Here is a 27,569-nt window from a genome sequence, read left to right as displayed (position 1 = left end):
ATGGTGGGGTGGGGGGCGTGTTGACGTCACCGCGCACGGTGGGGGTGGGGTGTGCGTGGTGACGTCTACGAGCACGATGGTGGGGTGGGGCGTGTTGACGTCACCGCGCACGGTGGGGGTGGGAGGGCGTGTTGACGTCACCGAGCACGATTGTGGAGTGGTGGGGGCGTGTTGACGTCACCGCGCACGGTGGGCGTGGGGGTGCGTGGTGACGTCACCACCACGATGGTGGGGGGGGGGGGCGTTTGACGTCACTGCACCCCTCGCCCGCTCGCCCTTGTCGAGGCCGAGCGTTGTTTTTGCGCGAGGGGGGGGGGGCGACGAAACCACCCCGCCCCACCCCCCACACCCCGCCCCCTACCCCCCACACCCCGCCCCCTACCCCCCACACCCCGCCCCCTACCCCCCACACCCCGCCCCCTACCCCCCACACCCCGCCCTCATCCCCCACACCCCCCACCAACTCCCTCCCACCCCCTCCCCGCCGCGCTCGCGCCGATGGCGGCTCCCGTCGGTCGTTTCGTCTCGCCGAGGTGACGCTGCTCTCCTCCTCATCCGTAAAGATCTCCTCGAAATCTTCGGGGCAACAAAAACAAAAAAACCCGCCACCCCCGCGGGGGGGAAGCGATGTCTCGCCTGCGAGGTAGGCTTGCGAGCTCGGACACAGCCGCCGCGCGGAGAAGAAGAGAGGGAAAAGAACGGTGGTGGTGTTAGCGGGTTCGAAGGGGGCCGAGTTTTTGAGGGGCCCCCTTTCGACAGCGAAGATGTCGCTGCTGCTGCTGTTGTTGTTGTTGCTTCTGATTCTTCTACTACTACCGTGGTCGGGGGGAATCGAACCCGGCTTTTATGTCGAAGCGTTACTGCGTCTCCCAGTTAGCAATTCGACGGAAGCTCGTCTCTTTTAATTGTACGGGCCCGTTAATGTGCTTGGGTGGAAGGCCTCCCCTGACCACCACCCCACCACATCCTCATTGTGTTAGTTGTGTCCATACTTCACCACGCCAGTCAGTAGTGTTCGGTGCGGATTGGTGAAGGGAGACAAAGGCGCTCGGACCGGTTCAGATATCGCCTCACCACTGCCGCTAAAGCCCCTTGGCCGGGAATCGAACTCATGCCGAGGCGAACAACTGCGCCACCATTGCCCCAACGTTGAAGGTGTTAGACGGGGCAGCAATCAGCCCCCTCGTGTGTTAATCCACTGCCTCTGTCGTTTGACCATACTTCACCACGCCGGGCGATGTTGTTGTACACCGTAACATGTACACAAGGCGATCAAAGTCATTGTTGTTGTTACAGGGCTGTGTCAAAGTCATCTGTTTGAAGCCACTTGCTCCGTCGGATTTGGGTTTTTTTTGGGGTTGTGGAAAGGCTTTGATGAGATTCTAGAATGAAATGTGCTGCTCACAAGCAAACGAGTTGGATGGATCTAATTGCCCCCCTCTCGTATAATTGTTGTACACCGCAACACACTGGGTTCGTGTTTCAATCGCCAATTGCACGGCCATTATCTTGTACCTCTTGTGACACTCAATGGCCATAGCAGCAAGTTGGGTGTCAAATCAATTGGCGTGTGCGTGTCGTGTAGGTCATTTGACCATAATTCACAGTGTTGGAGGTGTTTTGTTGAATGTGAGATGTTGCCGTATACACGATCCGAATGGGACCCACACGTCGCAACCTTTGTTGACGTTTAAAGCTATCTCTGTACTGTATCCGCCTTTTCAAAACGTTCGCGTAAGGTAATTCCCGGTTGATCTGATCAAATCTCAGAAGCTAATCGGGGATGAGATTGGATAATAAGAGTGTCTAGGATGGGCCGGTCAGCATGCACGAAACAGGCGTTATAGGTTGCTGCCACGCTCAGTCGTGAGCAGCAGAGGGCAGTGTGGTAAAAAAATATATATTAATACAGTATACGGTACTACGTGGCCACTTGTATTCTGCCCACTTGCACCAACCCATACTGACCTGTATGGTGAAATAAAAACTATATGACCCGCACGGCGTTGGCTTGCCCGTATCCAGCCAGGAGCGGATTGACGAATGGCCGTAACATGTACACAAGGCGATCAAAGTCATTGTTGTTAGAGGGCTGTGTCAAAATCATCTGTTTGAAGCAACTTGCTCCGCGCGATTTGGGATTTTTTTTTGGGTTGTGGAAAGGCTTTGATGAGATTCTAGAATAAAATGTGCTGCTCACAACCAAACGAGTTGGATGGACCCAATTGCCCCCTCTCGTGTGTAACCCTTGTTATTGTTACCTTATAGAGTCATCTACGAGGACTTTATAACTGTGTAGAGTTTCTGCATTTTTAGAAAAATATGATATGTACATATGCTCCATTTTGTTATTTGACTGAGGGTCGTTGGGGATTATTTGATGATACTTGACGCTGGTCAATGCCGAATGGTAAAGGTGGGAGCATAGATATTGCAGCATAATACTGTACAGTAGAGCAAAGCATTCTGCTGCAATTTACTCTGCTGACAACATAACCTCCGCAGGAGCCTGCACCTGTCAACAATCCAAGCATTATCAAGGTTGAATTCTGCTTAGCTTCTCAGGTTTGTTGAAATCAGGCATTGCAGGTGGTTTTGGCATTTGCCAACAATGTCATTTACTTGAAGGGTGGAGCAGTGGTGAGCACATGGCATTATTAAACCTGATGACTTGGGTTCTATTCCGAGCCATGACTTAACAGGGGCGAGTGATAACTGAACCATTCCTGGGAGCCCCTTCACCAACCTGCACGAACCAGCAGAGTGAAGTATTGTCCAGCAGTGATCACGACTGATGCTGTAGAGAAGCTTTCTTCTAGAAATGGATCAACAAAAGGCTGTACGTTTTTAAAATCCAATATTGAAGGTCTTACTTGAGTCCATTCAAGAGAGTCATCTTGCTTTCATATGTTTGGCCTATTCATATAAAGTAGTGTTTTGCAGGTGACAGTAAATTTAGATTACCAGGCGAAAACCAACACATAAAGGGATAACACTCAAAGGTCCACACAGATGCGTTCATGACCCCACTTGTTTTTTATGTTTTGATAGTTTTGCAATAACACAATCACGCAATGTCCTCTTCTTCATCTTGATGTACTTGGGTCCTTGACAACCACTGCATTGTAGATGTGCTTTGGAAATTGACAAATAATTACGGTAGTCGATGTTATAAAAGATTCGGCCTAAAAAAAGCCACAGTTACGTTGTGTCTTCAGTAAACACAAATGATCAAGCAATAAAAAACAGGTATCTTTTATATTTATGTAGACTCGTTTTATTACCAGGTCACCCAGAGTGTACTAGATCTCATCATATTTTCGAAATTTGGCAGTGTTGATGCTGGATAGTGCTTGGATGGGCAACTGGTCATGCATAACAAGCATGATAGGCTATGTGGCTACTTTGTAATGAGCCTAGAGCAGTATGGTTAATTTTTTGCGTCCATGCTATCAACTTCCACCAACCCACATTATCAACTAATCCTCATGACCCGCATGATGTCAGGAAATCCTTATCAAGCAGTGCGTTTACAAAGGGATGTATAGTATAGGTACATATTTGTGTATTTAATTATCACCTTCCAGGCAAACAAAATAGCTGCACCAATCCGAAATAGTTGAATGAAATGGCTGGGTGTGTACACAAATCTGTATAATCAATCCACATTGCTTAAAAATGCTTACCCAAGCCAAATTGCCACTTGTGCTGAGCGGGCTCACTGCTTTTGGCCAAACTGTCGCGAAGTATTACTTTGTAATAAGGACACATTGGTGTGCACAGCGAGGTGTACTGGGGACATAAAGGGATACGTGCATTATTAGGGCAGCTGTACAGTAATCACAGGTGATTAGTATCTTCCTACTTAATTATGGTTTACCAACATGGCCTTCCTGGCATGATTCTCAATGCCCCCTGTTTCGTAGTGACGAATTGGCACGTTCTGTTTACGTGACAACCCTTATTAGTTGGCTGTGTTGGGTGGTGGCGGGTTTTAACGACACGTATATTTATATATTTACGCGATTTAACCCAAAAAACCCTCTATTATGGATGATATTAGTCGCGAAAGCCTCCGTGTTAAACTCCTCGGTTGAGAAGCTCTGATATTTTTCTTTCTGTCATTACGGAAAATCCAGCCCACCTGTATTGGGCTGCCGGTTAACCCAGCGAAATGGCTGATCTTTGTTTCTTCCATGGGCATTAGCAGGATTGACAGTTAATAGGGGAGAGCACATAAAATGTTGAGTTCTGCAGTGCTATTTTTGAGCACGCCACGATTTCATGACCATGACTAACAATAGTCTCCCACTGGCTCTGCAGTTGGCAGTAGCAGTGCCAAAGAACGTTCACCAGAGAGAGAGAGCGCGGAAATTTTCTGCGTGCACTTTTTCCTCATTACGTTGTTTTGAGTCGCCAGGTGTGTAAATGTATCCACACGTGCATGCTAATCCAGAGCACAGTATGGTCCCACGGCCAAAAGGGATGATTACACTGGAAAATCTCGCTCCCTTGTGTACACAGCTCACAAACCAGCCTGTGCCCCCTGCCAGGACCAATTTTCAAATACTGTATAAAATTACCTCTTGAATTATACGACTTGTGCATTGTGTGATTATTTCACTCGCTCATATTAGTTGCTGCACTGCATACGCACGTACATATTTACGTGCAGAATTTGTTATTCGCGTAATATACTAATGTAAAATAACGCGTACTACTTTTAGCCACTTAGCACACGAATTAAAGTTAATTAAATACAACGAGTTGTTTCGCTATGCACTTAAGGTTAGAGCGAAACGTTCAATGCGTGTCAGCATTTAAAATGCAGAAAATAACCCTCATCACATGTCCTTTCTAGCTTGCAAGTAACTCGCCGACAAACAACAATTCTCCACAATGTACAATAAGTGGCTATAGTTAGGGATTAAACGCTACTACAGGAATTACCCTAATTCGTAAAAAACAAGTGACATGGTGCGCCTTTCAAAGTAAAAATGCATGAGGTTAGCCAGTGGCTTAGACAACAAGCAATTAATTAATCAGGGCCGGTGTTCTGATAGTCTTGTTTGCTTACGTAATGACCAATGCCTTATTGCTTGTGCCCTCCTGTTTTATACACAATTTCCAAATATTCCCCCCCCCCCAACTTTTCATAAAAGCTGACACCCAAAATAAACAAAGCCATTGGAATTAGCTTTGCCTGGAAGGGTAATGTATCAGCAAATATGATATTTGACCTATACTTGCCAATTTTGTGCAGACACATTGCAACATTGCAAACAGTTGAATGAGGTGCCTGCTCATGGAACCCTGTTTCTGGAAATGTTAAAACTCGTCCACTGTAAGATATCCCCATCACCCGGCAGTGTATGTCACTGTGTATGTCACTTTTAGAAGCCAGCAGGGTCACCTTTTCCCATCTGCACATCATCTGAGGGCTGCACTTCAAGAGTATGGCAGTGCATTGTTTTCCTGTTGTTTCAGCGACTGCCAGTGTTCAACATCATCAGCGTTTTGTTCCTTTTGGTATGCTGTCAGTGGGGAGTCCTTAATTTACATACTGACATGCTGCCGACTTATTCCTTGAATAGCTTTCCTCGTGCGTACTGGATGTGATTAAGAAAAACAAGAAAATACTGCAATAGTGCAGTTTATGCGCCTTACACGAATAACACAGCCTGGACATTTTCACTTTAAGCGGAGACTTTCTGTCTAGAAGTGAGATAAAATGACCGAACCATTGATATTGTACTTCATTCTAAGAAATATATATTTGAAAACGAGTTTTCTATCGTTTTCCTTGGTACAAATGTTTGTCCCTAGAACTTGCATGTAATTGTACAGTACCTTATACATGCTCATTTTACACACCCAGAGGAAAACATCACTCAGCAACTGTCCATGCGATACAGTATGTGCCGTTTTTTCACATTTATGCAATGTCATGCAAGGTAAAACACCCTAAAGAAATATTCGGCAAGGGTCAAAGCCTGGCAGGACCATTAATATTCAAGCCCTTGCATGCTAGCCCATGCACTTCTACATTCACTTTGCCTACATTTGTAATTATCTTACATTTGCCTTTGATGCCGTTAAGCTTGTGAAGTTCTATTTTCACAGACCGACACAATCATAAATTCAGCAGGTACACCAGGAGTGGTTTACGGTTTTGTTTTTTTTGCTGTATTTTACTCTGTGCTGTCAGTATTATATCATGAGGTCTTCGAATTGAATGTTTTCAGGAAGCGATCAAATAGAACTCTTTCAAAGATCCTTTTAAGGGACCTCATCCACACTAGTGGGTACACTTTCCCATGCCCCCCCCCCCCCTGCTGCGAAGAAATATTCATCGCATGGCATTCACGCTGAAATTTTAAATAATCACAGCTGCAATGTAGCCGAATGTATTGAAAAATCAATTCATGCTATCTTTTTGGCGCAATCATTGGTGATCAGGCTGAAAAAATCGATTGACTACGCTGAGAACCCAGTGTTTATTTTTAAATTACGGGCAAACGAAAACTAGGTTCTCGCTCAGGATCTCAGGGGTGCTGGATCAGTGCTGACCCATGAGCCACCTGGTATGTTTACACTTTAATAACATTTTAATATAATTTTATCTCAGTTTATCTTTCTACTTGAGGTTAAACTTGCAAGAGCACCTTGGTATATAAACAAAGAAGGCAGTTCTAGATAATGAAATCATACGCTTTGAGAACAATTACATTAATGCAGGTATGCAAAGTTTGCAGTTTAGGTTCAAAGCTGAGTTAAAAATGGGGGCTACTGTAAGTGCAGCCCATCAGCTAAATCGCCCCCGATTCACACATCCCCATTGGTATGTCACCTTTCAACCTTTGGCATCGTGTTGGCTAAAGTTTAGGGTTTAATATTAAATCCGTCCACGTGACAGAAGCCTTCTTTAAGCGCTGAAGGCCTGAGAAACACAGTGGTCGTGTTCTGTGTGCAGACTGTTGGTTCCCACAATCTGCCTAGCCTCCAAGTCCCTTTGTGTGGCTGAAACCGGAAGTGAAGGTAAGTACGCGGTAATGCTCATGCTCGCCTTTGTGGGAATTTTTTTCACGGTACTATATATTTTTTACCACATTAACCATGCCTTTTCTTTTGGTTCTTTCTCTTCAGTGGCATCCTGAAGAGAAGAAAACCACGAGTTGTGAGGGAGAGCAGATACCCTCACGGTACATATGGTTGCATATTCAAATCAAAGCATTTGTGTTTTGGTCATATCTCAATATTGTTTTAATTTTGTGTCAAGATAGCAGACATGAAACTTGAATTGTCTCCATATAGGAGATATTAAAACAACTAAAATGGTTATACACTTTCCAATTCTTATTGATAACAATCATTACTCGTTCTTCATACAATTATAACGATACTTAAGTATTTTGTAAATATTTACTCATTCATCATCCTTATCAAATGATGGTAACTATTTAGCAATACCACAGGACCTTTTTTTTACGTCTGATTTATTTACGTTATCATTACATGATTATTACAGTTGGCACCAGTTGAGTGTTATTAAAATCTCAGCGTGACTTTAATACACCCTGTAATTTTACATTCGTATAAGTTAATGAATGAAAAATATATTTAATAAGTTTGCCTATATTGAAGTTAGGTATGTAACAGTGCATTGATTCAGTGGTTAAAATAGATTTTCATGTTCATGATACACAATTTCGACGTGTATCATTTGATAATGATGTCATTTATATGCAAATTGCATGTTCAAGTTACAAAACTCAACAAACGAGAAAAAAAACACAACAAAAAACAATTAACAAGATTTTTAAAATGAAAAATCAATGAAACGTGACTCCCCCCCCACCCTCCCAAATTGAAGCAAATGTTACCAGATACCTGCTGGGGGAAGGGAATGAGTACATTGCTCTTGTAAATGTGTCATGGCAGAATCTACTTTGAGCCGTGACCTCAACTCAGTGTTATCAACAATATCTCCACCTGCATGTCGTGTGCGACCCTACCCGAGGCTGAAAACTCTCCCCCCCCTCCTTCCGTCCATGGCACGCCGCTGGTCCATGGCAGATGGCGTCGTCTCGCGCTGGGTGCACGAAACGGCACGATGTGGGCACGGACAAGCCAGACGACGTCGGCCTGGCGGAGCTGGGCCCGCTGCTGGTGACCACAGGGCAAGCCACGTGCTCTGTGAGTCCTGCGCGTGCCATCGCTCACGCCGTGCGTGGCTGGAGGGGTTCAGGTTCCAAGGTTTATTTGTGCGTTGGCGGTTGTCGCCAGTCAAGGTCGGCTGCCGTCATGCAACCCCGCACCTCTTGCATAACAGTGCCACAGCTTGTTTTTCTTTTGTCTGTTGTTTTCGCCTCGTGATGACACTTGCCTGTGGCTTTAATTTCAAGCCTACAAGTTCAAAATTGGCCACGAACGATGTTGATCCATCATTGGTCGCACGTAGACTGCACTAATTGAGTACTAGAAGATACTTTTTTAAAAATCTGACAACACTTAATATTGGACCACCAAAGGTATTTAGGAAGGTCTGCACTGCCTTCTGATAGGAAAGGTCTTCCCACCACTGCTGTAGCGGTACATGATCTTTTAATAATACATTTTTTTAAAATCTTGACTTAAAGCTTTCGTGACTGCAGGAATTCATCCTCTTTGGGTCTTTCGGTAAAGTCACGGAGATAGAAAAATAAAATAAAAAATCACGACGTTTTGATCACAACACAAGCAATCGTATTTCACCTGAGGACGATTGCTTGTGTTGCGATCGAAACGTCGTGATTTTATATTATTTTTCTATCTACGTGACTTTACCGAAAGACTCAAAGAGTATATAGAAAGGGTTTAGCAAAAGGGTTAATTTCAGACAGGTTTGAACCTAGTTAACACTTTGATAGGAATAACAGTTGTATGCTTGGGTTGCAAGGTCATCAGTGATAGTACTTAAGAAATGGACACTTGGATTTATCTGGGGCGATATCCTCAAGAGCATTTTTTGGGGAATTCGGTAAAAAAAAGATTTCAATATCAGCAATTGATGTGAATACATACAGACATTACATCACAAAGCAGTGTAAAGAGCCGCATGCGGGTCCAGAGCCGCTGGTTGCCGACGGCCGATATAGGGCTTTATAATTATTGATGTTATGATGACGTTTGTTGTTAAAGGTTAATTGAAAAGCCTTCGCTATGCACTCGTCTGTGTCATAGCTACCGTTAGTTTTTTGCTGCTGCCAACTCGGTTCACCATTCTGCTTCTGACCCATGCTCGTTTACATCTTTCTGGATTTTCGTACACTTTGTTAAAAGTTGGTGTTCCCCGTTGCTGTTGCAATTCATCATCACACACTTTACCGGTGATATTGCAACACATAACAGTTTTTTTGTACTTGTCTATTACACTGATGATGACAGGGACCCTGCTGAGGTTGAAATGTCTGCGAATAAAATATATTCTGGTATGTGTAAGCCCCTGCAGTGTTGGATGCAATTGTAGTGTATTTTTTGGAATAATAATTTCTGTCAGGATTTTTTGTAGTATAATGCCAGTGGGCTTTGTAAATGTTAAGGTTAATGCACCCCCAAAAGGATTTGGTCCAAACGCAGCACGTTCAGAGCAAGTCTAAAATTGGCATCTTTAATTTTCCTTATCATGTAATTGTTGACAGCCTTCAAAGGTTTTTCAGTCACTATATATTTCACAAGCATTAAAATTGCATTGCCTTTTTAGCCTAATTTCCTTGCGTGGTCTGTAAATATGACCTCATGAATTGGCGGCATTTATGCACACGTCTTATGGTGATTTATGATAAAATTGCTGGCAGGCCGTGGCTAACAATAAAACATTTTCTCGAGCACATTCACATATCGACTGGTGGTTACGGTAAACACTGGTCCTGAATTCAGGACTTGGCACTAAAGTGGCCATTGTGTTATCACCTAGCCATTAACCCAATTTCACCTCTTGGAGTTAGAATTATTTCCACCAGTGCATAATTACACCTTAGTTACTTCATCTATAGTTGGTTTTAGACAAGGAGCTATTTGGCTGAAAAACCTACAATTTTGCCTAGACTGCACTTTTGGCCATACGAGAGGTTGGATAAGCTAATTAATGCAATTCTGGACATGAGGGACATTCTTGTCTTTAATCTAGATTTGAAGTTTTCGTGACTGCAGGGATCCATACTCTGCTTGTTTTGGTAAAGTCACGTAGGTATAAAATCATATAATAAAATTAAATAAATTAAATCACTAGTCTTTCCCAAAATCTGCCGGCCATAGGGCTTTACTTCTGGAGCCACCGTGGTTTCTAGCCAACTTGATAATGTTGATGGCTGCGCCAGGATTTGACGACTTGTATGTCATGGTAAATTTCGAATGTCCTTGCGGATTCACATGAGCCGTGTTGTTGCTCAAAGTTAAGCTGAGATGCCTAGAAAATTGTTCGGTGAACATTTATTATTCGTCAAATACTTTAGTGTGATACACATCCGAGCAAAGCTTGTACCATTTATCCTTGTAAAAGGGATGATCAGGGACGACCATTTGCTGTAAGGCTGCCTACTGCCTTCGACTCCACCCTGGAGGCTTCTGATTCACTGTGCAGTGAAACAGCCATTTCTAAATGTGTCAGCTGAGTGTGCTGAATTTGGTGAACAATTGCAAAAAGATCCAATTTAATCCCCTCCACTAGTGGTGTTGTCTTATCATATACTGAAAGCAGGTGGAATTGATCATTCAAGCCAGAAATGTTTTGCACGTCAGGTAGCTCGTCGTGCCAATACCACCATATCAAAGCACTGAACCACTTCCACTGAGATTCTGGGTGGGAATATGTGCAACAATATATGATTAAACAAGGTTCACAAGTGGAATCTGTGCTTGAAAATATGCGGGAAAGTGGAATTCGCTAATTCACTACTGTTCGGCACAAGTACCCCTCATCCATGATGCAATGTTTCCAAATTGCAAATAGTCAAAGAAAAAGGTGCAAAAAGTTAAGCCGAATAATCACATTTGCAAAAGAAAAATCTGGGAATGAATAATTTTTACTGTACTTAACTTAGTTTTATCCGAGTTTGGTTTATCCCAGCACTCAGAATTAAAAACATTGCTTTGATTTGACATGCAACAAATGCTCCTCCTTTCATATAAAACGTGTACCCCTAGCATACCTCGAGTGTAGGATGAGGGCGAATTTTTGATACAAGGTAGTGCACTGATAGCTGTGAGCTTCCAATGGAAACGTCTAACAGCACACATGGAATGTCAGTCATTTGTCTTGCGGGTAGATCATAAGATATTTGCCCACAGTTTCTGGGTGTCGTGTCCCAGCACAGCATATATCTGTGTAGGTTAGTGCCAGTTTCCCTCTGTTTCTCTTCCCACGTGACAGCCTCCACATTAGCAATTTTATGACTTTTCATCATGCCTTCTACAGTACTGCACAGTGAACCTGAGCCTCTTGTTCTCCAGTCTCTTAGTCAGTCGTCAGTCTTGATGTGGTTGTTCTAGATGATGTTTGGTGCAACCCGGAGTGAGCCTGTTTTAAGCTGTGTTCCTGGGCAGCTGTAAATTGCCTTTGCTTCCAACTTAGAGAATTGCAACAGCAACCCCATCGTCAGCCATGATCAATCCACTGCTGGTTTCAGGCCATCTAAGGCCGCCACCATCCCCCGTGGTCCCTCAGCACAACAATCCATCTTGCACCCTGCGGGTGGACATGCTCTTGGGCATGTTCCCCACCTTGGCCACCACACCGTCATTAGTCTCAACCACCAGCCTTCGTCCTTGCTGGCGATGTGTCCTACTGATGCCTTCTTACTTTACCTAACCGTCAATATGTTGTGCTGTCCTGTGCAGGTGCGGGAAGTGGACCAGGTCCATGCGGACAGAGAGAGGGATGAGGATGGCCCTGAGCCCCTGAGGGTCATTACGCTGCCGCTTCAAGCCCACCACGCCATGGAGAAGATGGAGGAGTTTGTTTGCAAGGTTGACCAATGTAGCTGCATCATATTCATCACGCCCGGGGGCGTCCTACTGACCCTGTAGCCCAGGGACAGGTCTCGCCATTTCTGACTAAGTTTTCTTTGAGCTTGCACCTCAGTTTTAATGTTGACTGTTGCCGCGGTGGCGAGATGTTAACTGCCTTTCCTGGTATACAGGAGGTCGTTGATTCGATCCTGACCCTGATGCCTGTATGTTTGGAATTTGCATGTTCTTCCCGTGGTCGCGTGGATTATTCTCTGCGTCCTCCGGTTTTTCCCTCCACATTTAGAAACATGCATTTCGAGTATTTGTCTGCTTTAAATTTCCACATGATAAGCCACTTCTTTGAGTTATAATTTGTACCAGGTTGCTTCTGAAAAAGAGCTACATAGTTCAGTGGGCATTACCTGGAATTAAAATGACCAAATTGAACAAAAATGTACTGTCTGAAATTTGTGGTGTAAGAAGTGGGTTTTTTGACATTGGAAAAGTCAATTTACCATGCTGCACATTCATTCTTTATTTAATGCAAGTGTTATTCCTCATAGCTCCAGAGCTTGTAATGATTAATATTATGTTCACAGTCATAATATTTATTGAAAATATCAATACCACATTCATAGTTATTATTTGATTTCCTTTTAAGTTTCGTGTTCATCAAACATAAAACTGTACGCCTACATTTTTTTAACCGCTGCCCTTTTTTCTCAAAACTGATTGGTTTTGAATAAAATGTCAAATCTCGTGGAAAAAAGTGCAGTTTTACAGAATATACCGGTATCAGGTTTATGGCTCAGGCAGACCAAGGCTGCATTGTAGAGTGTTCTGGGTTCACAGTCACATTCTTGGTTGGCTGTGTGCGGCGGTGAATTGTGACTGTCAATGGACACCCAAGTTCAGCTCACACGGTCTGCGCAGCATCGTCCAACATAACAATGCTGCTCGTACAGTTAGTGGGTCTGTGTTTACAGGATGCTTTTGTCGACGGTGTTATTGACTGTTGGGAAGATTCATATTTGTACGCTCACTGCAAATGTAAGGAAGCATTCCATCCATAATTATACAAAATTCTCACAATTTCAGAGCCACATTTCGGTTCATGAATCTATTCGCTTTTGGTAAATATATGATTTGTAGTGGTATAAATTTGTGTATGTGTACAGCTCTTTGACAATCCACTGCTAAATTATGGCACTCACGCTGCCGTGTGTGTTATGTAAGTTTTTTTTTTTACCCTACTTCAGACTCAACTGTGTGGGTTGGTAAAGGTGGGGAACATAGATGTGAAGCATAGAAAATAAGTGTATTTTTCTGCAGTGTCCTCTTGTGCATTAAGTTTCCCAACACATACGAATGAGAAATATCACACGTAGTTTGAAGCATGTATGTTGAGCGTAACACTTTTTGCTTCTGTTAAATGTTTAATGAATCCCCACCGCTAATCCGTTCAACACTATGTTATTACTTGCTTATATAACGAAGCAATCCATGCCTGGGTTAGGTAAGTGCCCCGGTTAAGCCATAGAATTTCACTGGGAACCCACGTATCTGAACCCACCGCAAAGTGAGAAACACATTCTGCGCCAATAGCCTGAGGGCGTGCATGCTAACCAGAAATCCTCTTGTGTCTTGATTTCGGTCGCCAAACCTGCTCCGTTGCCTCGCGCGCTCGTGGCAGTGATGTGAAATAACACAGCTGCCTGCGATCGGCGTGCGCACGGAAGTTCAGTGGCAGTCGGATGCGTGAACTCACGCCGGTGTTTTTATCACGTCGCGCAGGTGTGGCAGGGCCGCTGGCGAGTGATCCCGCACGATGTGCTGCCCAGCTGGCTGCAGGACAACGAGTTCCTGCTGCAGGGGCACCGTCCCCCCATGCCGTCGTTCCGCGCCTGCTTCCGCAGCATCTTTCGTCTCCACACGGAGACCGGCAACATATGGACGCATCTAATAGGTTCGCCGTGTTTGCACATTGTTAAATCTGTTCCTTCCGTTTTGTGATGACAGTTGCGGAAGAGCTAATTGTGTTCAGGTGTTCGTTTGGTACGCATCCATCATCCGAGCCATTGGCCATGATCTATCCCCTGCTGGATGCAGGCATCCCTAGGCCGTGGCCATCTCTCACGGTCATGCAATGTAACAATCCGTCTAGCGCCTGCACGCGAACAGATTTCATAGCTCCATCGCCATGGTGGACATCCGCTCAGGCACGTGTCCTCCTTTGACTTTCACACTGTTATCAACGTCTTACTATCTTTCCCCCAATTGGATGCACGTTGAACTCTAGATATTTCTTGCGCTGCTCTGGGAGCAGTAGTGTTTTTTATTTGTGAAGTGTATATGCAAAGTGTTTCCCATGAAAATAACTTGAAGCACTTGAATATACTCTTGCTAGTTTTCTGCAGCCTGTGTGCATAGTTTGTGAAATAATATTGATCCTTATTGCATTGTTTCACATTGTGTCTGTAATGAAACATCACAATTGGCATAGAATTGCTTTGTTTTTAGATTTGAGTTCAATCAATCTAAGGCAATATTAGTGAGCATTCATTCAACTTCAGCCTTTACCCAACTTTTATTCTACCTAGCATTCACTCAATTAGAGTTTTGCTCTGCTGTTCGTCACTATTTGACAATTGCAAATGTTTTTAATTGTTTGAAACTATTACTTGATACTCATAACCGTCCTATTTTCAAATGGTGTTTTCTGCCTTGTTGTTCTTTACATATTGCAAAATGCTGTTTTGCCTTACTAATTTAAAGAGGAATATACTTCTAGACTCAATGGGTGATTACCTGGTTAAAAAAACAAAGCATATCCATTTATGTCTCATCTAATTTTAGCTTGCGTTTCTGCTTTTTTGTGGCGCAGGCTTTTTCCTATTTGTCGTCCTGGCCGTCATATATCTGTTCCGGCCAAACATGAACTTCGTAGCTCCTCTGCAGGAAAAGGTTGTGTTTGGCGTTTTCTTCATGGGCGCTATCCTCTGCCTGTGCTTCTCCTGGCTCTTCCACACCGTCTACTGTCATTCCGAGAAGGTCTCCCGCACCTTCTCCAAGTAAGTTCACGAGCCACACTCGACCGGCAGGGCGCCGTCGGGTGCATTAAGTTATGTCGTTTGCTTTGGGAAATCACGCAGTCGGCTTGGGTGGCACAGAATGTTTCTTGTTCATTTCCTGTGTCAATATCAACACTGCATACAAAGTAAGTTTACAACACGATCGTATATTCCAGGATGTGCATTGGTCAAACAGGAGTTTTTAAAAGTTTAGAAATCAGTGAGCTATTGTATTAAGCTGATATTAAATTTCGATTTAAAGCTTTTGTGACTGCAGGGATTCATCTTCTTGGTTCTTTCATCTTCTTGGTTCTTTCGGTCTGTCGAGGCGACACTTGTCGCCTCGACAGACCTGGTTTTCACCTGAGGACGGCTGCTTGCGTTGTGGCCGAAACGTCGTGAGAATTGTTTTATTATGTTTTATTTTTATTATTTTATTACTTCCCTTCTACGTGACTTTACCGAAAGAACCAAGAAGCTGATATTACTTATTTGTTTTGTTTTTCAATACCCATCGAGTAGCACTTGGGTAAAGTCTTGCTCCCAAAAGATGCTCTATAAGTAACGATGGTGTCGCAATTGAGAAAACTACTCTTATATTACAATTTGGATTTACAGAACATGCTTTTAGAGTGTTATAGTGGCTGGTGCACTGGGCTGTAAATCCAGTGACCTGAGTTTGGCCACACAAGCTGACGTTAGTGACAGGATATCTCTTAGCCGGTCCTGGCTGCCACCTTTCAACCATCCTCACCGAACTGGCACGGTGATTTGCCTTAATTTTGGAGCTTTCGTGACTGCAGGAATTATTCTTTGGTTATTTTGGTAAAGTCACGTATAAAGATTAAATAATAGCATACGACGTTTCGATTGCTACACAAGCAATCATCATCAGGTATAATGAAATAGCGACATAAAATCTAACCAGAAAACTATAGAAAGACATATAAGCAGACAGATATCACCAAGATACATAGAGCGAGCAACACAGGTATCTTGGTGATATCTGTCTGCTTATATGTCTGTCTATAGTTTTCTGGTTAGATTTTATGTCGCTATTTCATTATACCTGATGATGATTGCTTGTGTTGCAATCGAAACGTCGTATGCAATTATTTAATTTATTATTTTATCTTTATACGTGACTTTACCGAAAGAACCAAAGAATGGTGATTTGCCTTCAAACGTTTCCCATGACTCAAATGCGTGGGAAGGTCTTCATCCAGCAGTGATTTGTATCCAGTGATGAAAGGGAGATGATTGTATGTTAAAGCTGAGATTCATATCGTTCATTGAGTCATAGGCAACATTTGACAAGCTGCTGTTTAAAAATATCCAGCGCCTAATGCCATCTCATGGTTCCCTTTTGCCACTACACAATTGTTTTACAAATGTGCCAGTCACAGGAAATTGTTCTGGATTATCGCGTACCTTATTTACCACTCTAATTCCTTGGGCCTTTCTGTCTTATGATTAAGGGCCATTCCCCAAAACGTCATATATCTGTTTTTTTAAGCCGATGCTATTGACGAATGTGTTGCCTACACTGCTGTCTCTTCATACAAATCATTTTAAACATCCACCATATATCTAAAGGTCCTACTAATTCCACAAATTTGCAGCTGCAACCTCAGAAGTTGCCTCCTTGTTGTAAAAAATACCAGCTATTAAAACGAGGTTTAGCAATATCTCTGTCCACGCTGCTGCCCCATGTTACCGGAATGTTAGTGGAATGCTCGTCTGCTGTTACTTTTCACCTTCTCATGATGGTTATTTTGTTCGCTCAATCCATTTCGCTTTGCCTCGCGCTCACCTCTTTAACCAGAATATGGCAGTTTATTTTAGAATATGCCAGTTTATTTTGTTCATATTGTTCGTCTTTGTTCATTGAGCACAATTTTTTGCCTGCACCTCTGACGCACTCTGTTCCATTGCTGCCTGCTTTGCTGTACGATCTCACTTTGATGATGATGTTATTGTTGTTCCTAATCTGTGCTGACGCACGACAGTGTATCTTTTGCGAACTGGCAGGGCAACTGGCCAAACGTGACTTTCTTCATCATAACAAATATAAACGTTGATTGATTGCTATCGTAGATTGGACTACTCGGGCATCGCTCTGCTCATAATGGGCAGCTTCGTGCCATGGCTCTACTACTCCTTCTACTGCAACCCGCAGCCACGACTCATCTACCTGGTGACCATCTGCGTGCTCGGCATAGCGGCCATCGTTGTGTCTCAGTGGGAGCGCTTCTCTACGCCGCAGTATCGCGTGCTCCGTGCAGGTATGTGCAATTGTGGATTGTGTCTTAGCTATTCGATCCCAATCCTCCATTCACACATTGCCTAAAAATATACGGTTTATATCAAACAGATGGTCGTGACCCCCAGTTTTTGCATCGCAAGCACATCTAGTTTTTGAAAAATCGTAATTTTTTAAGATTCCAGTTTCAACACAGAAGGGAAGATTGCCGTGAGACACCGCCACATACTGGAACATAACCCCCCTGCGTTTGATGAGGTATTATTGTCCTGTGCTGTTGTCTACCTTATTCAATCTGCACTTAGGAGTATAGTGAAGCATGGTCAAATAGCCCACATCCATGACTCAACGCATAGGGAGTCCGTCACACAGTAGTGGATTGACAGAGGTTGTACATGTACCAAGCATCTTCAAATAATTTTCAAGATTTTGCACAAAGCATCCGTATTAATTATAGTTGACACAAGCAAAACGAATTAAGTAAAAGTACAATTGAAATAAGAAAACATAAAATAAAAAACCCCAAACTTGTCAGCGGTGCAAACACCATCCTCGGCCTACCAGCCTGATAGTTTTGTTCATCCACGCTTTCTTCAACCACCACACTGCAGCCTAAAGCACTTCTCTTTCTGCTTGTTTCCTCGTACTGCTCGACTTGGGAGTTCCCTCCCACGTCTCTATCCCTAAGCTCTTTCCAACCTCTCTCAATTCAAGAAACGTATCGACTCTTTTCTAGTACACATTACATTGTGCTGTAGGTTGTTAGCTGCTCGGATTTTGGGCCTTTGGGTCTGTGCTCGGCAACCGTGGTAAAACAAAAACAACTACACCCAGCTTAAATATATGCTGCCAAGCTTGGTGGTGTTCATTCAGACGCTGTCTTTCCGACAGCCCTGTTCTTCACCTGAGGACGGCGGCTTGCGTTGTGGCCGAAACGTCGTGAGAATTGTATTTTATTATGTTTTTTTTCCCTTCTACGTGACTTTACCGAAAGAACCAAGAAGATGAACTACACCCTATCAATGTGCATTGCCCGCCGCTTGTATTCCACGCAGCTGTATTCCTGAGCTTGGGCTTCAGTGGGATTGTGCCAACCGTGCACTTCATGGTGGTGGAGGGCTTCATGAGGGCGACGACGGCCGGGCAGACAGGCTGGCTCTTCCTCATGGGGCTCCTGTACAGCATGGGCGCCGCGCTGTATGCTGCACGCATCCCCGAGAGGTTCTTCCCGGGCATGTGCGACATCTGGGTAATTATTCAAATCGCACTAAATGAGCCACAGGTTGCAGTCGCACCTGCCGCCTAGGTGTGGTTTTCAGCCACTTGTGATGTGGTCGGTGGATGGCGTGTTCTGCTGCAGCTGATGCTGCAGCTGCTGTTGCTGCAGCTCTTGAATGACGTTGTAGACTTTGTGTGTTGAAGCACATAATTGTGGCTCTGTGACCCACTTTAAAGCCTGACTTGTTGTAGCTTTGATAGGGTTGCTTTGAACTTTTTAATACACACTTGCGCGTGTGTTACGCAGTGTGGTTTTTTTTCGTATAACCGTTGCCTCAATCCAACCGGCGATTAAGTGGTCGTGATGCACTTGGTCACAATGGAGTGTCTGTGTGTGGTATAAATGAAATGTTCAAATGCACCTTACATTATTTAAAGTCTTTTAATTCTGTGTATAACTCAAGAACTAAAAGTGGAGGATGAGAAATAAACAAATTTGCCAAAAAAACTTTTATAATAAAATGTATTTATTGAGACATTGCAAACCTTTAACACGTAGGCTTTCGCAACCAATATCATCCATAATAGAGGTTTTTTGGGTTGGATCGCGTAAGTATTTAAATGTATCGTTAAAACCCGCCACCACCCAACACAACCAACTAATAAGGGTTGTAACGTAAACATGGCATGTTCTGTTTATGTGACAACCCTTACTAGTTGGCTGTTTCGGGTGGTGGCGACGGGATTTAACGACATATATTTACGCGATCTAACCCAAAAAAATCTCTTTTGGATTGCAAACCTTATCGAACAGGCAACATGTTAAATGTAGCAATTGATTAGTTGTGAATGCACCTATTGACAGATGGCTCATTCATAGGATCAAGAAAACGAGTGAACATGATCCAATATATATAAAGTATAATATAAAGCGGCCAAATTAATGAAATGGTTGCCCAAAACTTGGTGGAAAAAAAGTGCGAAATGCATACGTATTTTTTGGCCAAGATCATGATGTTACACACGTACGTGCCCTAGCCATCATTGTTTTACATCGTCTCGTTTTGCCGCTCAGAACATAGTGCTATTATCAAGGAAAAACCTCTTGAGAACAAATGCACATTGCACAGTTACATAATCCATGCATGTGCACGATTGTTCTCGCGAATTTTAAAAGGGAAGTCCTCTACATGGCATCACCTGATGTAGCCCCTTTCACCCCACGTCTCTCTGCAGTTCCACTCGCACCAGATCTTCCACGTACTGGTGGTGGCTGCGGCGTGCGTTCACTTCCACGGCGTGTCGAAGCTGCAGGAGTTCCGTTACAGTGTGGGAGGAGGCTGCACGTCCGACACTCTCCTGTGAGTCACGCCTGGAGGCGTGCCACTCCGACCCAGCTCGGTGTAAATTCCCCGCGAGAGGCAAGCGGCTGGCGCACGCGCGCGCTCCGTTCTGTGTGATGACTCTGAGCAGAGCTGTAGGGGTTTGCCTGTTCCCGCTAGGACCTCAATTGGCGAGCGTTGAAGCAATGCATCCAGGGAATATTTGGGCATCGTATTCGATCGGAAAGTTATTTTTGGCAATACTTGATGACAAAAGCCACACAAAAGATATGAAAACTGCACAAATGTTTAATGTCACTTTATATAAGGTTACATGGGGAGTATGCAGACATGAATACAAATAAAATGATGCCCATATGTGTCCCCTGGTTTATTTTACATTCGCGAGGGGGCTTGCTTTAAGGTTTATTTTTCAAGTGATGGGCCCTGCTTTTGACACACCTTGCCTCTATTTGTTGATGGCAATGTGGCAGGAAAGTCCCTGTTCACTTACTACTGTTTGGGAGCACAGGTTTACACAGAAGGCCTCTGGCACCCAGACATAGTCCTGCTCTCCATCTCCACCAGACTCCAGTTAACAATAACCCAGTTTACATATTAGAAATTAGTGTGCATACAAGTTGGCTTGCAAATTTGACCCTTGTAATGCTGGCTTTTTGTCGAGCCGCCTCAGTGGAGACATGCTCTATGATAAAGCTGCTGAGCATGCTGTGGGCTGACATACTCGCCCAGCCACTTGCCTTCGCGTCGAGTTTTATCGTCAATTATTACTGTCCCCCTATGCACCCATTTGCTGTTAATATGTGCAATCACGTTTACCCAAATGTTAAAGGTCTATTCAGTGATACGATCCGAAAACAGGGATATCGTGTATCGACTAAATACAAAAATAATATTTTATATATAAAAGTTAAATGTTCAAAAAAGGTTTCATTATGATGTAACTCAAATTATGTAAGCGTGATAACTTTTTTTAAAACAAAAACTGAAATGATAAAAAAGTAAGATCTACAGTTCAACATTTTATTAGCAAGCAATAACAGTACTTACACAATTTTTACCATTAGTCATGGATGTTTTTTCTGTTAAAATTTCGGCTTAGAAGCATTGAAGAGTGCATTTCTCCTTTTGAAATGGGATGTATTTTTGATGCCGTATCACTGATAGCACCAGTAATGTTTGTGGGAAGCTTGAATATACGCGGTGTCTGATGTGCCCTCACACTGGTTTCAAACTTGACAAAGGCCATGCCCGAAGACCTGGCCATGTGAATAGAGTGATGCCGACACAAACCGGCTTTTATTGCTGCTTGCGATCATGGTGCTCAAGAAATGTCCTCGTCAACGTTATGAGTAACACTTGCCACCGGAGACACATTGCACGCGCCACCATGTCCTTTTATGGTCAGATAATTTAACCCTGCCACAGTGCACCTGCATTGAACATAACGGAACCGTTCTTCGACTGCTTTTACATTGAATACATGTCTCATTTGCGAGATAATCTTAGGCGCAGCATTTCTGTCCACAATACACCTGCTCAAACACGTCTTACTTGGAACAAAAACTAAAAGTTGTGCGTGCGAGCATTTATATATGTCAACGTTGCATTTGCCTTGCTAGCTTATGCAACCGTGATGTCCCTTGTGATACCAACAAATGTCCTTGAGTAAACATACTTAAAAAATAAACAAACACTGAGATTAGCATTTGTCAAAGGGCAGCTGATGACCTTTCCACATCGCACAGTCTTGTGCCACTTAATTGGTGCCCCGCTCACATACTAGTCAGAGGAGAGTGCTCCCCCTTGACATCGGAGTTTTGTGGCCTCATGCTGTGCCACTCTGGTCACATGGTTGCATGTGGGAAAATCTGATGGGTCTGCGTCCCCAGCACGACGGGCTTATTGAAGGGTGCCTACGTTCGGTGAGTAGTCGTGAACGAATCGTGAGCGAGGGTTTACACAGCTTGGCCCATTCACCGGCTCTGCCATCCTCACAGCTGCCCGCCTGTAGTAATACGCTTTTTGGACAAATCTAGACGTGCAAAGTTCAAGTGCGAGTTTCTTGCATGATCTTTTTCTCAGGGTTAAAAAAGGTAGACATCCATTTGTTTTTGATAGGCTTATTCACATCCATCAAGCTCTCTGCTTTGCTCTGTGCAGCTGCTTGCAGTGCCATTCTGCTTGCCATTTTGTTTCTCTCAAGAACGGACACATGTTTTTATCAACTCGCAATGACGAACACAACAGAGGGTGAACAAACTCGCACGCGGGGAAACGTGAACGGAAGCCGCGCCCACTGGGTTAGTCTCCCCCTTAACGGGGGCCAATTGGGGTCCATCGGGTTATTTTCCCTACAAACGGCAGTAGGGTCAGAGATCGGGAGAGGGAGACGCAATAACTAGATTTTAAAGTGTGCGGCATGCGTGGCACAAGTCCTTTTCACTCAGTCGCTCAGCACCTCTTCCTCTGCATGCCGGCATCAGCTTAGCCATGCAAACGTCTGTCACTTCCTTTTCCCCCCTCTTGCTCCAGTGCTTTGACGTGGAAAGGAAAATTGGGGCCGACTCATCTCTCCTATCTATACCTTAGGCCTAAAATGAAAGCGTATCTCATCAAAAGCTGTTGTCACGTCGCACATAACTCCGAACACTGTCTTAGCATCGCCCTTTGAATGCTTTCTGTCATTTTCCAACTTCAAGAGCCAATAGGAAGCAGCCATCACGGCGCCATGGTTTGCTTGCAAAGCCCGTCCACGGCACAGGGCGCACACCCATGTGGCGCTCGTAAACAGCTTTTCCAAGCTTCCGCGTACGTCACCACGCCGTCGTATGATAGCACTTAACTCCACGCCGCACCTTTACCCCTGCTGTCGCAGCTGAAGTGCAAAGCTAATGGATTATTCGTTAAGTCTCCCTTTAATTGCAGCCAGACAAAATCAGTCATTGCAAACAAACATGACTGACACACATCCCGACTGCATGTAAATCTTACTTTTCTTCCCCAGTGGTATTGCACGGGTTTAACTGTCACACATTGCTCAAAGTTACCATACAGATTGTGTACTGGGGTAAACGTTTCAAGTGATTTATCAAGAAATATACATAGTGTGTACTGGATTGTTTTTACATTACATTTTAGTGCTATCAACAGGGTACAACCATGCTTACCCTGAGATGTTACCTCTGCTGCATTATTTGAACTCTCCAATGAAGGGCCTATTAATAGGAAGCTGAAATGGTCAGCACGCATTTTCATCTTTCAAGTTCTCCAATATACGTGTTTTGTAGATTAAATCTTTAAAGATTACCTATTCGCTGCCCACTTCCAAACAGATTTCAATGTCTGAGTTGCAGCATGGCATTTATTTAACGTTGGGGCATGGGCTCTTGTTGTAATTTCACAGCTGCTGTTGCTTCTGATTGAAGCACTGTGTTGGCGGTAAGGCACCCTGGGGGTACTGTTTCATATGGCTTTGCCTAGCAGTGTGGCATTTTTCCATGGAATAATGAAATGTGCCTCAGGGACGTTCATGGATGCCGTGGTTGGTATTGGCAAAGGTGTCTGGCAGCCATGCTGCTGTTCTCGCCTGGTACGATGCATAGGTAATGGCAGCAAGTCCTTGCCTTCCCCATCGGCACAACGCGTTCAGGACGGTCAGAATGGGATTTGGCAGCCTCAATTACAACTCGTGCTTGAAAATAGCAGCCGCCTGCCAATCGTCATGCCCAATTATCTTGAGCAATGCATCACACAGCAGGCAGTTGTCAAGAGAACGCTTCCAAGCAAGTCCCTATTTAGACTGCCTTTCTCATCCAGCAGCATGTTTGCTTTGCTTACGCCCTGGCATGCACAACAAAAACGCCAGTGTCTGCTGGCTGCCCCCAATCATCAGTTCCCATTGCTGCCGGCGACTGGAGCATTGAAGCTTGCGCACGCAACTGCATGCGTGCGCCCGACTTTCATCCTGTGCCGCACTGCCGGGGTCACGTGAGAAAGCAGCCTGCTGGGCAGCGATTCTTCCTCCTAACACAAGTCCAACGCAGTGGCCGAATGCAGGACAGGTGGAGGGGGGGGGGGAGCGGGGTTCGTTTAAAAAAAAGTAGGCACGCCGCGAGCCACTCCCTTGGCGGGCGTCCGTTGGAGAGCCGCCGGGACGTCTGAGATGAGACACGTGGGATGATGAAGGTGCACTCAGTGATGCAGATCAGGGAGCAAGCTTTGTTTTGAGTCTCCGATGCGCTACGTTTGTCTGAAAGTCTCCATTGTCGCGAAACCGTTTAGAGCAACGTTTATTCTTGTGGTGCTGAATGAAACTTCTTACGTGCTTTTGGCAAGTACCATTAGGGTCTGCCGATTTAACGTTCATCGTCTCGCAAACAACAAACATCGCAATTGTGATGAATGAACATTGAACACTATTATCGCGAAATCCAAAGTTAATTTGAACCTATACTTTGTGGTGCAGCCTTTGAGTAGTGGACCTGTTGTAGATGTTGTCAAAACTATGGAGATTTTTTAATTTTTTTCCCAGCATAATTGTGTCGTTATATTGCAAAAAAGCTTTGTAAATAAATATATTTTTAGACTGCATTTGAAGAAAGTTGGTATCACAGAGTGCACCTCTTTAGCGGAAGAGTGATGGTCATTTGTCTGCACGTTGTGGAAATGTTGACACTGTACTGAAAGCCACCATGACGTTAACGCACAAGCCGTGCCTTTCAGGACTCTAACCAATTCATCCAACCCATCTGGTGCTGTCGATCAGCTAATTGGTTCCCAGACGGCAAGGCGAAAGCTTAACGCTCAGGTGGAGAAGAATAAAGAGCTCTAGCCACTCAACTTCATCTAAATATCATTCAGGCCAGAGCACCACACTGCCTTAATGTTATGGCTGGAACAGTATGGGAAGTGATTCCCAGTGCTTCTCTAATAATTTTTGTTTTGTCCCAAGAAAAGAGCATTTCCAGCCCCTCCAAAGCTTTTAAAACAAAATTGGGTTTCTGATGTTACAGCAAATGTTACAGCAAAGAAAATTTGCACTAATATGCGTATATCCTTGCCGAAGCTTACTTATGTTTGTCATGTGTAAATGTGATGAAGAGTCTTGGCTGTTTATGTTTTAACTTCGTGTCTCGTTTGGTTTTTCCCCTTTAGTTTAATTCTGAATTAACCATCTTCGACACTGTATAATTTGCATGCTAATCTTAACTGTTATTTTGTCATATTGCATTTACTATAGTTTCTATTTTTTGCCAATGACATGCTTGCCGTATTTAAAACAATGAAATATATAGTGTGTTGGCATTTATATCTTGTTTCATGTGTTTTAAGCACCTGTAAATTAGCCTGTTGGCCTGTCTACTTCATGACCTTTTTCCATGTTGTACATTGAATATTTTCAATAAAGAATAGTACTGTAATAAAGGATGGAGAAAACAAACCATTTAAACTTTTGTTGAAACTTTATGCAACATTGTGCACCTATTCAGGGTTGGGTAATATTTTCTTACCTGCATATTTTTTTTGCAAAACTCCTTTATTCCAAGAAAAAAAATCGACGGTTGTATAATGCCAGTAAATGTCATGCAAATAACGTTTTTACTTGTAAAATTATTACAAAAAGGGAATATGTACAATAAATAAAAATCTTAGCTGGGATGAAACGTATAATATTTGGGGGCAACAGTGCGTTCCGCATGTCTCAATGTTACAGGGTGGACGGCAAGTCCCTATACTCTGTAAATATAAATATATTCACAATTGCTAGTAAGAGAATGGTGTAGCGATTTTTTTTGCCCACTTTGTGACTCGCGATTAACCACTAATTTAGCCCATTAGGGCAGTCAGTGACTCCAAGATGAAGCCCCTCCCCCAACTCCCACTTGCTGTGTCAGATGCACGGGTTCTTCGACCATACTTCGACACGCTGGTCAGTGTGGGTTTGTGAAGTGGTTGCCCGTGACCGGTTTGGCTATCGCTCGCCTCTTGGATGTTTGCCCATGGCCAGGCACTGACAAGTGAATGAGATCTGCATGTCTATGACCAAGAAGCTACCAAGTTCAAGAATCGTTTTATTTTGATGCTTACCCACCTGAATGCTTTTGAGTCTCAACGGTAGGACCACACCAAACAATGCCACAGATTAACAATTCAGCACATTACATGCACTTTTCACAAGGCAACAATACAGACGGTTGACTTACAGCATGCATGTGTGTTAAATATTCAAAAATATATTTAACGGCCTTTTGTCAATTTACTGCCAGATGAAGGCCTGCCCATGCTCTTTTAGTCATGGGGATTGACCGTAAGGTCCCACGCTCGTCAATGCGGGTTTGTATGAAGGGGTGGCTCTGAAAATGTTCAGCTATCACGTGCCACCGATTTCACCCATGGCTGGGAATCGAACTTTGGTCACATGATTGTTAATGTAATGCGCGAACCGCTGTGCCACCGCTCCTGCCCCACTTGTATATTACAGCAAAACACTTATACCACTATACAGGTAAAACTTTTAACAGTGGATTGGGATAATCTGAGACAAAAAAGGACAACTGCAAAGTTTCATTGGAACACTTCAGGTCAACACTGACCCTGATCTTGAACTGTGTCTTGGAAATCCGACGGAGCATCTGAGAAAGAGCTTTGCAGCTCATCGGATTCTTCGAGTATAAATATTCTGATTCTGGAATCTGTCATGCTGAACTGACAAAAAAGGGACGTAGTGCGTGCGTGTGTTGATTTTGATACACTGAGCGAAAAGGACAAAGATCCTTTTTATTGGAGCCTGCTCGCAAGTGTTGGCAGGTTTAACCCAACAACCCAGGCAGTTGGGAATGGAATGTTTGGCATGCTCACCTTCAAGTTATGTCCCCCCCCTCTCTCCCCAACTAGAACTGTCTGCTTCACATTTGTCTCTCAACGGAGGCATCCTTTGAGATAGCGGTGGTAAGGACTTTTTTTTATTTATTTCGTCGAGTAGGATGCGTAAAAAAAAAGGTTTGGAGATAGCATTACAAAATGAAGCTGACGAGTGTAAAAAATATATATATCGTCTGCTGGTCCCATGGGAATGTGTTTTACTGTTGGGAGGAGTACAAAGTGAATCCTTGGACGAGTCGCGGCCCCAATTGGTGAAAGCGCTGAGAGATGTGTGATGCTCGCTGGGCGCGGATGCACATCCCCCCATGAACCGTACTCTTGCCAGAGAATCCAGGGGCGAGACGAAACGAGACAAAATAGTCAAATGTCCTGCTCGACCGCCGTTGCTGTTGTCGCTCTTTCGTCGCCCGGCCGTGCCGTTGAGTGAGTGGCGGCGCTGTGCAAGAGTTGTGCATGAGCAGATATGAGGCTCATCCAAGAGGGGGGTGGAAACTCGATAGGCATTGAAAGCCGGGCGGGACAGCGGGGAAACGAAGAGCCCAAAAGCGCTACCGCACCTGCCAAACGCAGTATGCTGTGTTGAGGGCGCATTGCCTGCATCCACGGAGTTTGTTATTTCAAAATGTCCCGGAGCTAGATTATGTTTAGTAAGAACGTCGAGCAAAGCTGGAGAGCTCGGTGGCTTGTTGGGTTTAAACCCTTGCTATCAGAGCTCTACTCTTTGGTTCTTTCGGTAAAGTCACGTAGATATAAAATATGAAATAAATTAAATCACGTTTCGATTGCAACACAAGCAATCAT

At 44.0% G+C, this 27,569-nt stretch overlaps 1 protein-coding gene across 1 annotated transcript; it reads left to right on the top strand.

Annotated features, from left to right (window-relative positions):
- Nucleotides 1–465: 465 nt before the first annotated feature.
- Nucleotides 466–25,329, top strand: LOC133342639 (adiponectin receptor protein 1-like). Its single transcript, XM_061551919.1, has 9 exons — nucleotides 466–643; nucleotides 7,147–7,202; nucleotides 8,077–8,196; nucleotides 11,878–12,006; nucleotides 13,783–13,954; nucleotides 14,873–15,059; nucleotides 17,157–17,344; nucleotides 18,378–18,571; nucleotides 19,777–25,329. Exons 3-9 carry the CDS (start codon nucleotides 8,077–8,079, stop codon nucleotides 19,903–19,905), a joined length of 1,119 nt encoding a protein of 372 aa, XP_061407903.1. The 5' UTR covers nucleotides 466–643; nucleotides 7,147–7,202; the 3' UTR covers nucleotides 19,906–25,329.
- The last annotated feature ends 2,240 nt before the right edge of the window (nucleotides 25,330–27,569 follow it).

The sequence above is a fragment of the Lethenteron reissneri genome, chromosome 15 (assembly GCF_015708825.2).
Source record: "Lethenteron reissneri isolate LAM-NWPU_2019-01 chromosome 15, ASM1570882v1, whole genome shotgun sequence".
Lineage (NCBI taxonomy): Eukaryota > Metazoa > Chordata > Hyperoartia > Petromyzontiformes > Petromyzontidae > Lethenteron > Lethenteron reissneri.
Note: the sequence above shows the minus strand (reverse complement) of the source record. Positions and strands in the feature narration are given on the sequence as shown.

Coding starts and splice junctions, on each gene's coding strand:
- LOC133342639 (XM_061551919.1), top strand. CDS start 8,077: ATGGCGTCGTCTCGCGCTGGGTGCACGAAACGGCACGATGTGGGCACG. Junction 8,197..11,877: donor CAGGGCAAGCCACGTGCTCT/GTGAGTCCTGCG, acceptor TGTCCTGTGCAG/GTGCGGGAAGTGGACCAGGT. Junction 17,345..18,377: donor GTATCGCGTGCTCCGTGCAG/GTATGTGCAATT, acceptor TATTCCACGCAG/CTGTATTCCTGAGCTTGGGC.